The following is a 13,629-nucleotide window of genomic DNA, read 5'->3' as shown; positions in this document are numbered from 1 at the left end:
ACCACGCTCGAAACAAATGTGCTCCGTTTGCCCTGGCCCGCAGCAATATGTAATCAGATATAATGGATCGCAAATTATTTTTTATCCAGTGATGAACAAAGCGTGAATAGAGGCAGTACAGGCTTGTTGGAAGAAACTCATTTTAGAACCAGCTTCTGCCCCAATAAAAAAAAAAGTACTGAATTTTCTGCTTGATAAAGGCGCACCGAATTATGAGACGCACCCCTGTGTATTTATTCATGTTTAACCGTTGGGCTCTTTATACCCCTATGGACTTTATTAGTTCAATGATTTAAAGAGTTTTATCAGTTGATATATCACTGATTAAAATTGCAAAACATTGTTTAGAAAGGGGATCGAACCCAAATCACAGCGCTGCGGGCGCCACTGGTAGTCTAGTGGTAGTCTACAATGTATGCATTTCCAATTTTATCTGTAGGTTGGTTAATTGGATCCATTCCAATCTTTAATACAGGGAAATTCTGATAAAATTGGAAGTAAGCATTTCTAATTGTATCTGTATTTTCCGGTATTAAATGGTGGGTTGCATAGTTTAAGGCATACTTAAAAAGTTAAAAATTTTAAAAGAAATTTTAAAAAGTATGTGTTAATAATGCCCAACTGAGTTCAAAGAGCTTTTATATACATTTTTACCGTGCCGATCTGCTTTTATCTTACTTTTATCATCGGTGTTCCAGTAACTCAGCGCATTGTGCTAAACAAAAAAGGAGGAGATGGGTGCTTCTTAGTGCTTTTACGCGTGTGCTGGTTGTTTTCATTTATTCGAGGATGAAAATGGTGGAATTAAGAAAAGGACAGTTTCAAATAAAGTCCAAATGCCAACCCAAACTCCAAAAAAAATGAAAGTCCATCTACGTATAAGCGGGAGACAGGCAGTTTGACAGAGGCTGCAATGATAATTTCAACCAGAAGATGGCGGCAGCAAGTAGAATATTTTGGGAATTATAGACACCGCCTTTAAGGTGCACTAGATTATAAGGAAAACTTTCATTTTTATGGCTGATTTGGGGTTACATGGTGCACTTTATAGTCCAGACAAACCGGTATATTAATAGAAAAGTCCCCCAGACCTGGAAGGCTGTTATGTAGGCAACGGCAAGCTGTGCCTGGTCGTACAGCATCTTCTCGAAATGCGGCACGTGCCAAGAAGAATCGGTGGAGTAACGATGGAATCCCTGAGAATAAAGAACAGAACACAAACAAAACGTGAGCGATTTCCGTTTACAATGGCACAAAAACATTGCCTTGCGAAAGTATTAGCCCCAAGAACATTTGGTCATATTGTTAAATATAAAACTTAACAACCTAAAAATAGTTTTCAAGAATCAACAACATGTGAGACAATCGTGAAGAAGAGACAAATCATTTTAACATTTTATATTATATATACTACGAAAAAAACAGAAAAGTATGTGCTGCAAAAATATTGCCCCCCCTGTACTCTCAGCTCAGCCAGCTGACTCCAGAAATTCCCTGATGATTTCTGAATGATCCAAAGTCGACCTAAATGATTATCAATGACAAACAGAGTGTATCAAAGTTTCAATAAGTCTCAGTGTAAATGCACCTGAAAAGACAGCATTATGAAGTATTAGGACAGCATTATGAAGACCAAATAACACACCAGGCAAATTGGGATTAAGTTGTGGAAAAGTTCAAAGCAGGAATGGGATACAAGAACATTTTGCAACATTTACACATGTCCTGTGTAAGCAACACTATCAAGACCTATCTGTCTGTCCCTCTAAACTTTCTACCTAATTAAGGAGAAAACTAGTCATAGAAGCAACCAAGAGGCCCATGATCACATTGGATAACCTAAAGGCATACACAGCTGAGGTGGGACAATTCGTGCATAAGTAAACTATTAGTCATAATCTGTATGCATTTGCCTTTTATGGGGAACTGAAAAGGAGAAAGCCCTCAATGAAAGAATATCATAAAAAGGCCAATTTGGCGTTTGCCGGAAGCCACGGAAACAAGAGAGATCTTGAAGTTGATGGGAAGATGGAAGGTGCCAAATACAGGACCATTCTGGCAGAAAATATGTTGGAGTCTGCTAAAGACCTGGGGCGGCAGTAGCTCATGAGGTAAAGCACTCGTCTTGGCGGTAAAGTGGCTCCTCTGTGTTATATGTTGAAGTGTCCTTGGGCAAGACACTGAATCCCAATTGGCCCTGATAAGCAGGTAGTCGCCTTGCATGGCTGAAGCTGCCATCGGTATGAGAGTGCATATGAGTGGGTAGGTGTGAAGCACATTGTAAAGCCCTAGGGCAGGTCTTCATTTACTTGAAAAGCGCTATATAAATGCAGACCAGACCAGACCACTTAGAATGGGGTGCAGGTTCCAAAAGGATAACAACAGACAATGGAATGGTTTAAAACTAACAATATAAAGGTGTTAAAATGACCAAGCCAAAGTCTAGACCTCAATCCTGTAGAGCAGGCATGTCTAAAGTCTGGCTTGGGATCAATTTTTTTCTGGCCCATCATAAAATTAATATGTGACCCACCAGTAATGTTAACCGCAGTATAAAACACAGTTGTACAAAAAGAAAATCACTGTTTAACCAGATGAGGGCAGAAGCCCTTTGGTCACCTTGCCCTTGGTTTTGTGTGAGAACATTAGCCCACCTCATTTCCCACATGATGACTGTAATTAAAAAAAGGAAAGTTGATTCCGAGCGCCGATGCTCCCAGGACAAGTGAAGTAATTTTTCACCAAAATCCAAAACAACTGCGTCTGTCTATTTTGCCAAAGAATAAAATACCAAGAGGCACGGCCAGATCAAACATGCTGACTACAACAAATTAACTGGAAAGGAATGCTGTGAAACGGTGAAGCAACTGGAAGCTCTTTTAACGACGCACCAGCGCTTTTTCACGAGATCCTGCGAATGAAACTAAAATACTACAAGGGCGAAATGGGGACGCGACGCCGATTGCCAAGCACTGCAAACCTTTCCCAAAAGGTGAATTGATTAAAGACTTACCAAATCGGGCTTGCTTTCTGAAAAATGTGGACACCCATGCTATAGAGAATTTGAGGAAAGATAAAGACTGCTGTGCACAAACGATCACCATCAAACCTTAACGAACTTGAGCGGCATATTTTTTTTTTTTCAGGATGTACAAAACTTAAAGAGGCATACCCAAAAAGATTTGCGGCCGTGGTCGCAGCAAAAGGAGGTTTTACAAAGCATAAACTCAACAGGGGGCAATATATTTGCAACACCTACTTTTCTATTTTTTATTTGTTGGCACGATATAAAATGTTAGATAAATTTGGTTTATTTTCTATATTGTGTCTCATATGTTGTTGATTCTTAGAGAATGGGTTTTTTTCCCTCCCCATATATAAATTTGAAGCTTCAAATATTGCAACACGTCAAAAAGTTCTCCGGAGGGGGCAACACTTTTGCAGAGCGCTGTAATTTTATGGTTTGGACCCAACTTGGTCGATGTGGTCGTGAATGCCGCCCAGCGCCATCATTCGCAGAGTGTGCAGCGCCATCTGCAGGGCTTCTGCTCCTTCCGAGCTGGAGCAGTTCACGCGAGAGTACAACATCAGGAACATCAAGTTGACTGCAAGCAGGAAAAGAAATGCGGTATTGCATAAAAGAATGAAAATAAACAAATATGGACTTCAAAACTCAAATCGAAGATTTTATTAAAAATTAACATGGAAACGAAATAAAAAATGAAATTAAAAAAAAAAAAAAAAAAAACATACTAGATTCATAAATAAACACAAAACCAAATCCAAATTTAATCATGCGAAAATATATTCACCCGGAAAGACATTTTAAATGCATAAAACAAAAACAAAAAATATTTCAAATGAATCAAATAAAGTTAAAATAATAAATAATATAAAAATATATTTTCGAGCTGCAGTATATAAAAATCTAAACATACCCATGAATAAGAGAAAGTTAAACTCAAGAAACATATATTAAAAATATATAAATAAAATTAAATACCAGTCCAAAACGAATAATTCCTGCATTATTGTTTTCAATGTATGAAATATATTTATTTTAAAATATATTTATTTCCTTTAATTTTATATCTTATTATTTTTTAAACTATTCCTAAACGTTTATTTATGTGTGTAATTTTGTTTTTTTGTATACGTTTATAATTGTTTTGTATTTGATTTTTTATTCATCTGAATGTTTATATTTATTTCTAAATAGAATGCACTCTTTTAAAAAAATATTTATTCCTACCGTTTTATTTGTCAGTTTTTAATTTTTTAATTAAAAAAAGTCTCTTCAAATATTTTGGAATATATTAATTTAAAAATGTTTTCAACTTTTATATGTATTGTTTCATTTTAAGCATTTTTTTTTAACTTAAAATTGTTTGTGTATTTCTTTATTTGCATGAATATAATTTTTTTTGTTTTCAATCTTTTATTTTGCCTTTTTCCGGGCGATAGTGGCCGTACCAATATCGGATGAATTAGTAGGAAAAAATAATTAAAAAAAATACTGAATTTCAAAATGATAAAATCTGCAATAATGGCCTTACAGTACGTCAGTAGGGCCATTATCGCATACTAAGCATGAAAGTGGTTAAGGCCTTGTCAACAGTTAAACTATGGAATTTAGTATATCAATAATTCCAATATCGAAAAGTGAATAAAATATGAAAAACTGAGACGGTCTTCCTACCTCTTAATTATTTAGTTTTTTATTCATCTCTTTTAGACAATTTTATTTTCTATATATTTTTACATGTTTTTTTTTTTTCAATTATTTGTGCATTTAGTTTGGATTCATTTTTTAAATTCCAATGTTTAATTATCTTTTTACCTTTTTTTTTTATATCACTTGTGTATTTTGTTGACGTGAGTTTTATTAGCCCTTAGAATTTTTACTCATTTACTAAGTACAGTATTTCCCGCACTATCAGGCACACCCCAAAATTAAGTCTTTCATCATATGTTTTTCATATTTAGGGCGCACTGCACTATAAGGGGCATGGATTTCAGACTACAGTAAGAGCTTCTGTGTATATGAATACTAGAGGTAAGATCTTACACTAAATCAATATTCAGGTCGCGTCGTGGCTAAAATGTCAATCATTAGTTCGGGTTCGGACCGGGCTTCTCTATTGCTGCCAGCGCAGATCCTCCACAAAGAAAAATAATCTAAGAACAATGACGGACAGATAATTTCAAAAAAGTCAATGAGAAGACACTCCTCCCCTCACAAATAAAATATTACATTTTCGGCTTTGCTACAGGCTCGATCCCTCAAAGCAAGTTATTTTGTCAGGCTCGGGTTTGTTCAGGTTCAATGCCCGCAGGTTGGTTCGGGCTTGATTTTCTTAGGCCGGATCTTACCTCTGACAGGTACCTATTAATACATTGCATTAATATGAGCCGATGACTCAAATCGCAAAACATTGTTTGAAATGGGAATCGAACCCAAATAGTGGCTGCAAGAGCGCTGATACATTACCACCAAACCACTACTGGTACAGATGACCTATAAAAAGGCATTAGAGCTTGTCCATAGTCAGTAGTACTACTGGTGGTCGGGTGGTTACGGCACTCTCACCACCACTACATGGGTTCTATTCCTGTTGCATACAATGTTTTGCAATTTAAGACGGCGATATTTATGGATTTGATCAGTCATTGCTCAAATCCGGTATTACTGTAAAACCTGTATATAAATAATCACTGTATGCATTTCCATTCTTATCTGCTTGTATTTTTGCCAAATTAGGGTTTTTAAGTGCGCATTATAGTGAGGAAAATACGGTATTTGTTCATTTTTGCTCCTTTTTAAACACAGATGTCAACCCCCTCTAGCTTCAGTGGGCGGAGCCTACCTGGCGTGGGGAATTTGGGCGAGTCTCTGAATCCTCCGTACTCTTCCTCGTAAGAGTGTGCCAGCTGCTGGAAGCAGCGTTGCGCCACCTCGGGCGCCAACGGGGGACTCTCGCCCGGGTTGGCAGCCAAAAGGGTGCCCTTTTTCAGCGCCTCCATAATCTTCTCCCCGCTGGACTCGAGGTTGGAACGGTTCTCCCGCCACTGAGGACAACAGGCCACGATAAACGGCATGGAACCTACACTAACGTCCAAATTGTCCCTAGGTGTGAATGAGCGAATGAGTTGTCTGTCCCTGTGTGCCCTGCGATTGGCTGGCAACCAGTTCAGGGTGTCCCCTGCCCAGTGCACGGAGATGGCTGGGATGGGCTCCAGCCCCCCCGCGACCCTAACGAGGATAAGCGGTACGGCTGAGGAGGAGGAGGAGTCCCTAGAGTTTACATTTTCCAATGATATGTGGCATGACATATTTCAGTGACTGGTGACATTGTACAGACATGTATTTGTTTATCAAAAGTACAGCGGCCCACTGGCATTCTGTCGAAACGTTAAATGGGTTAAGGTACCGTATATTGTCAAAACTTTCTGTGTAGCGTCTTCGTTTGTAAATATCTCAGGTTTTAATATGGGCACAGGTGGCTTATAGTCAGGTGCGGCTTATGTATGTATAAAATATTTTTCCCTCTAAAAATGTACTGGGTGCGGCGTATAATCGGGTGCTCTCTATAGCCCGAATTTTACAGTATGTGTTGACATTTTTGAGACTTTCAAAAATAAGATTTTAATGCCAATCAAGGCCTTATTTTTAGAATAATGAATCCAATGCCTTTTCAGACGTCTCACGGATCCGCGCGTTAATTTAAATAAACAGAGTGTTTGCTTCACAAATAAGAACATTCTAAAAAACCTCGAACTTTTGAACGGAGTCTATGTCAGCAACACACCACTGCACCTGTTGCGTGATTCGGGTCAGGACGGTCTTGAATCCGGGTCGTCTCCCGCGGTCCATGGGTGGAAAGTAGGTTCCTCCGATAAAAGGACAAAGATCTGGAGTTAGCCACACGCTCATGGGCCAACCTCCGCCTCCACTTGTTGCCTGCAGATTGGCAGAAACCCCTCAAGATTTCAGGAATCATTTTAGACCCAAGATATGGCATCCGAGCCTAACAACACAATCACTTTAAGCTGTGAAATAAGATGTTATTTCTGTCCCCCTTTAAGGCATTTTCCCCACTATACAACATCAGCAACTAATTATTGAGCGTACACAAAAACTTGACAAGTTCAAACTTTATTTCTATGTTTAGTTATGTGTTTAAGATGTCTCTCTGCTATTGGTCAACGTTTAAAGAAACGCTGGTCTGCTATTGGTTTGCGTAAGACATCATAAAGATGCTGGTATGCCATTGGCTGAACTCCCTTACGGAATGCCTTTTTCTGCATTCAGGTCAGAATCTCAATTGGTTCATAAAGACTTTGCGAGTAGGTGATAAAATACTGCATTTTTGTTTCTCTTTGTTTTTTAATGGTTGCAGTGATGCTAAAGCAAAATATTCCTTTTTGAATATTAAGCCTAAATACATAAACCATCGTACCATTGTTAATTTTTATCCCCCAAAAAAATCATAGGTTGAGGATTTTGTACTTCTTTACATAGATGAATCCTTCAGCCGTCACCATGTTTTCCACCTTTGCACTGATTTTTGCCTGCATTACAGTTTAAGAAAGACGAAGAAGGCCCAGAAATGGCAACCGTAATTAAGTTCCCTGGCCGAAAGCAATCGACATTTGGACCCATCATTAAAAATAAGGAGGCGAATTAAACAAGGAAATCTGCTAAGAGCGCTATAATCCTCAGAAGTAAAAGTTTTTAAATTAGTTTCATTTTGAATCCGCTGTCTTCTCCTGCATCCATCGGCTACTCCACTCGACCACCTCTAGTCATGTGACACCGAAGGTCATAAAAATGGCATTTTTCCTTTACATGTATATTTATTGATAATGTTATTTAACCATATGCATTTATAATCTACCTATGTAGTACTTGCTATGTATATTAAAATATTATTTTTTTTTACGTCTTTATCCTCTTGCCCTTTTTACCTTTGAAAATTGTTTTACTTGCACTAAAAAGGACAAGCCCTCCGATTTCGCTTAATTATTCTTTCATTGTTTTTTTTATCTGGGGTAGGGAAGGTGTTCCCTAATTACAATAGGATTCTATCCCCCGCTATACAACAATTTCCCTTCGAGATCCCCACCTCAGATTGAAATAATGTGGTATCCTGGGGGGTCTATTTGGAGACGAGCGACACTATAGTACCTGCACGAAGGTCATGTAGACTTTATCTACGTCGGGTCTCTCCTCCCGGTCTACTTTGATGCAGACAAAGTGGTCATTGAGAAGTTTTCCGATCTCTTTGTCCTCGAAAGACTCCCGCTCCATCACGTGGCACCAGTGGCAGGTTGAATAGCCCACTGATGGTTCAAAACTTCAGGATTATAATATATTTTTTACGTGATATTTCAAGAATACCTGATAAAAAGATGGGTTTGTCTTCATTCCTTGCTTTGTCAAAAGCTTCTTGTCCCCATGGATACCTGAGAGAAGCCTAAAATAAGGGAAGCTCTTTGAAACTTTTGTGCATGGTTAATCGCCGTTTACCAGTCGACCGGGTTGTGTGCGTGCTGGAGAAGGTAAGGCGACCTCTCCTTGGAGAGTCTGTTGGTGTGTTTTCGAGGCGAAGACGGTGGCATTTCTTCTCCACCTGATGCCATGCTCGAGTAGAATAATCTAAGGAAGAAATATAAACATCAGAGGTCACGGATACAGTAAAAATATAACTGTCTAGATACTTTGGCAAACATATGTACAACATAGTGTTTAAAGACTGGCCTATATGATAATAGTATTGCAATTAAAAGAATAGTGCATCGTAACTACAAAAAGGAGTGTGATAACATTTAGTAGCAACAAAAATCCCCAAATAAGTCGCAAACTATATATTTTCAAAGTTGTATGCAATAACATTAATAATAATAATTTTTATATTTAATTGTTTTCATATTTTACAAGCAATTTTGCTGGACCTTAAATTTCGTTATATTTGTACAATGACAATAAAGGAATTTAATACAACTCAATTAAGTAGAAACAAAAAAGATCTATTATTTAAAAATTTTCAAACATTCATGGAAAATACACAGTTTGCATGAAGAAACACAAAATTAAACATTTCACAATTTTAGCAATAAATCTGCTGTACATTTCCTTTTCGGCTTCCGTAGCATCCTAAACCGCATTTTTATTAGATTACTCTGCATTTAAGGATTCTGCTTTACATGTAGCAACTAAAACACCACAAATAATCAAAAATCCAAATTATCCATCAAATGATCATTTACCTATATTCGGCTGGGATTTAAGTGATTAATCAAATCGTTAAGAGTGTTTTTAAATATTTAAGGTAACTCAACTTGCGTTATTTTAAGAGAGTCCCGTCACCATGACTTGACATCGTGTCAAGACAAAAACATAACATTACCCCTGATTCTAATATTTTTATGGAATTGTTTTGACGCCGAATTGAGCTCTTCAACACTTAAAATATTATTTTCATAAATACATTCGTTTTTACCACTGTGTTGTCAAGAAACTCGTAAGAGAATTTAAGTTCATGATTTCATACAGTCGTATCGGTTAGCATCAGTTAGCATGAGTTTATTAGCCAAGGTTCTTCTTACCTGGGGTAATGGACAGAGCTGAAGTTTACTGGGTTGTTTAGGTGGCTTCGACAGAACTTTAAATCGGTTCCGAAGTGCAGGATTGAAGACGGAAGACGAGCACAGCTATTTTTGGAAGCCGAGCGACTCCACGTCCACGCCAGTCTAAGCATCTTAATCCAAAAGGTTCATGTTTTTGTAGTACTAAAGGTGAACACAGGGTGGCGGGCGAGAACTTTCAAACGCAAACAACTCCTAATACAATATACCAAAAAACGAAAATATAATATAAACTAATCCAAAATATTTACACGCTAAAAAAATGTCTTGGAAAATCTTTTCCTACCCAATAAAAATGATTTTATGAATTTTAATTGTGTTTCTTTAAAAAAGCATGCCATCCATCCATTATCTGCACCGCTTATCCTCAGTCAAGTCAAGTCATTTTTATTTGTATAGCCCTTAATCACAATAAGTCTCTAAGGGCCTCAGTAGGGTCACGGGAGTGCTGGAGCCCATCCCGGTTATCTTCGGGCACAGCCTAAACTGTTTCAAGAAACATGCAATAATTATAATTTGATAGAAGATGTGATATCACTATAAACAATATTATGACATCCACACAATACTTAAAATATTCAAAGAATTTTAAAGCCTCAGTGTGTTATATTTGACCACTAGATGGCACTGTATTGTCTAATGCGAACAAAAATTAGTACCCAGGGCCGAGCGTAGCAGCAAGATGCCAGACAAACATGGCGGCGACTTCTCGACCTAAGATGTTTTATGAAAATTAACACTGGTATGATAGTTCATGTATTTTTGCCTAATATTCAAATCAATGTTTTTTCTTGTTTCCTGAATGAAAGTTATATTACTGGAAATCACTAAATATTACACACTGTCCCCTTTTAACAGATGTCACAACATCCACATGATATTCAAAATACCGTAAATTCCGGACTATAAGCCGCTACTTTTTTTCCCAAACTTTCAACCCTGCGGCTTATTCAGTGATGCGGCCAATTTATGTCATTTCTCTAACGGCCGCCAGCGGCGCTCTGGTACAAAAGGTAAGATTTAGACTACAACTTCTTAGCTTGTGCACAAATTAAATTAGCGTAGACATATCCTCATCATGCAAATGGCAATAAAAAAGGCACATAACTTTCAAGTTAAACGCAATCGAGCAGTCCGATATAGAAGGAAACAGAGCTACCGCATGTAAACTTTGCTTAGCGAGCGTGATGCTAGCGTTTTTTTTTTGATAAGGGAGCGTCGGACGAAGTCCATATGACAAAGTCTCTTTCCCGTACTGAAGGAAGACGATTTTGATGACGTCGGTTATAAGGAGGAAGATGAGGTCGCTTTACCGTGCTTAGTACAAGTACGGTATGTTTTTTTGACAGAGCTGTTTACTGTGTTGAGAGCGTGTTTCTAGTAGTGTTTTGCTACCCTTCACAGGCACGGTTTGGGATGAAAGTTAAATATTATTATTAAAGCTTTGAAAACTCTCTCGGTGTACCGTCTTTCTTTGTAAATATGTGTAACCATGTATAATATGTATTTGCAACTGTATATTTTTGTAATGTATTTATTTTAGAAACTTATTCTGATATGTTTTGTACGAGCAAATGAGAAAGAAGGGGCGGGGCAAACGCGGGCTGATGGGAAGTGGAGTAAAGGTGAGACGTGTTTGTGGACGCGGCCGACAATAGTGGATATATATTTTTCCCACCCTTACCTTTGGAAATATACACTTTTTTCCTTGGATTACTTTCAACGGGCACCTGGACTATGCAGGTCTGCATTAAATCTTAAGTACCGGTATCATTTTCCGTTCAATTTGCCGGCTGTTTTTTGGACTTTATCGGGTATTGGTTAGATTTGTGTTTGAACTGCGTTTTTTCAATTCGGGCGCATGCGGCTAATCAACAGGTGCGGCTTGTGTGTAAGTACAAAATCAGTTTTCTTCCCGAAATGTGGTGGGTGCGGCTTATAATCAGGTGCGCTCTATAGTCCGGAATTTACAGAATACAAAAATGTTTAGAAAATACATTCACTCACAACAATGTAATAATTAAAAGAGAGCATTTGAATTAATACATCTAATACATTATAAATCTAATACATTAATATTTTATTTAAGTAAAATTTTGTGTTACCACGATCTAAAAAAAAAATAGTTTTAATAATATTCGGAATCACATGCCAATCACATTTTGTCAACTTTTTGGTAAAGAGGAAACAAAATACAAAGAAGCTTACTTTTTATTTGACAAACAACAAAACCGCATTACGTATTTTACATCAAATAATTCATTGTAAAAATACATTCATACAAGAGCAATTCGTCTCTTGTCTTTATACTGCAGAGAAAAAGACTTTCTTCTCTGCCTTTGATTAAAAAAAAAAATCAGTGCAGTTGATGGCTATATAGACATTATTACTCCATTTTCTATCAGTGCCATTGACAATAATACACGAGAATGGTCTATTTACTATTTAGGTACCGTATGCCCCTGGGAAACGACATGAATCAGTTCTAAGGTGGGAATAAAAACCCACGGTAATAAACTAATCCATTCCGAACCACCAGTAAAGTACAAAAAAAAAAAAAAAAAAAATCAAGAATTGCATTACCTATACGAAATACACATTATTCTGAAATTATTTCACCAAAAGAAAGGAATTGTGGGAGGTAGTTAAGCCAATATCCTATTGCCGTTGTCATCATGCCATGACGCAAACCAATAGCAGACCAGCAATTTATACGTTGTCTACAAATAGCAGACGGGGATCTTAGAGATGTACCTATACATAAGCAGTGAGAATGAAGTTTGAAGTCAATACATTTTTGGGCATACAAAATCAGATTTTGTTGATGTCATATGGTAGAGAAAATGCTGTAACAAGGGGCCGAAACATCGTATTCTGCATTGTAACATGAAAACATCGTAAGGAAAGCATGCCATAATCCGGGGTTCCACAGGGATGCGTGCTGAGCCCTTTCCTGTATACACTCTAGTCCACACCAATGACTCCCGCAGTATTTCACCCACCACTACAAATCTGAAATACTCAATTGATCATTCTTGTACTTCTCTCTGACCGTCAATCCATTTTGGACTACCAGAACACAATCAAACATTTTACACAATCATGGACAGCCGCTCTTCTCAAAATCAATGTCACTAAAACAAAATAAATATGGTCCAACCCTCCTCACCTAACACCCCATTATCATAAACACACAAACAATTGAAACAGTGGGCACCTTCAAAGACTACCTGGGAATAACACTGCACTATAAACTCACTTTTGATCAATCACAGACATTCAAAAAAATAGAGTCAACAAAGACTGTCATTTGTTAAAGGACTATTCCAAAGCTTATGATTGATACCCACCTCATATTCTGTATTGTCCTGTCTTTTTCCGACTGCCTGCCTGGTGGTGATACGAAGGAGAAGGACGATTTGGAGATGAGTCAGCGGACCAGCGTTTGACCTGAAGCATGTGAACGCCTGCATGGACCAGCTGGCAGAGATGGGAAACTGCGTCGTGGCCGTCATAGACTTTCTGGACTAGTTTACAGGCTGCTGTCATGCACTTGCCGGACAAATTTTCAACATGTAACCTAGTGTTTACTATGCTTGTGTATAGTAATCTCTTAAAGGCATTTGACACAGTGAACAGGGACCTACTGTGGCATGTCCTGAAGAGATTTGGGTGTCCACCCAAGTTTCTCACCATTCTTGCACAGTTCCATTCAGGGATGACGGCCAGAGTGGTAGTTGGAAGACACAGCACAGAGCCCTTTGGCGTGGAAACTGGAGTGAGGCAAGGCTGTGTGCTGGCTCCAGTTCTCTTCAACATCTTCCTTGTCTGTGTTACAACACTGCTACGTAGAAGGATGGAGAAGCAGGCTGGAGTTACCATCAACTTCAGGGTTGATGGTAACCTGTTTAACATCAGGAGGCTACAGGCAACTACCAAGCTGACCTCAGAGACCATCATTGAGCTACAGTACGCTGATGA

General features: G+C 38.0%; 1 protein-coding gene across 1 annotated transcript in view; it reads right to left on the bottom strand.

Moving 5' to 3' along the window:
* The window catches only part of spata20 (spermatogenesis associated 20), a 40,761-nt gene extending 30,997 nt beyond the window's left edge, over positions 1 to 9,764 (bottom strand). The window contains exons 1-8 of the mRNA XM_088323895.1: positions 9,610 to 9,764; positions 8,531 to 8,659; positions 8,402 to 8,466; positions 8,189 to 8,343; positions 6,818 to 6,961; positions 5,868 to 6,069; positions 3,475 to 3,605; positions 1,092 to 1,196 (exon numbers count right to left, since the gene is read on the bottom strand). Coding sequence (XP_088180021.1) covers positions 1,092 to 1,196; positions 3,475 to 3,605; positions 5,868 to 6,069; positions 6,818 to 6,961; positions 8,189 to 8,343; positions 8,402 to 8,466; positions 8,531 to 8,659; positions 9,610 to 9,761 — 1,083 coding nt within the window. The 5' untranslated portion in view covers positions 9,762 to 9,764. The remainder of the gene's footprint in view (positions 1 to 1,091; positions 1,197 to 3,474; positions 3,606 to 5,867; positions 6,070 to 6,817; positions 6,962 to 8,188; positions 8,344 to 8,401; positions 8,467 to 8,530; positions 8,660 to 9,609) is intronic.
* Positions 9,765 to 13,629: the final 3,865 nt, after the last annotated feature.

This window comes from Urocampus carinirostris, chromosome 19, assembly GCF_059441175.1.
Source record: "Urocampus carinirostris isolate Australia breed hairy pipefish chromosome 19, RoL_Ucar_1.0, whole genome shotgun sequence".
NCBI classification, from domain to species: Eukaryota; Metazoa; Chordata; class Actinopteri; order Syngnathiformes; family Syngnathidae; genus Urocampus; species Urocampus carinirostris.
Note: the sequence above shows the minus strand (reverse complement) of the source record. Positions and strands in the feature narration are given on the sequence as shown.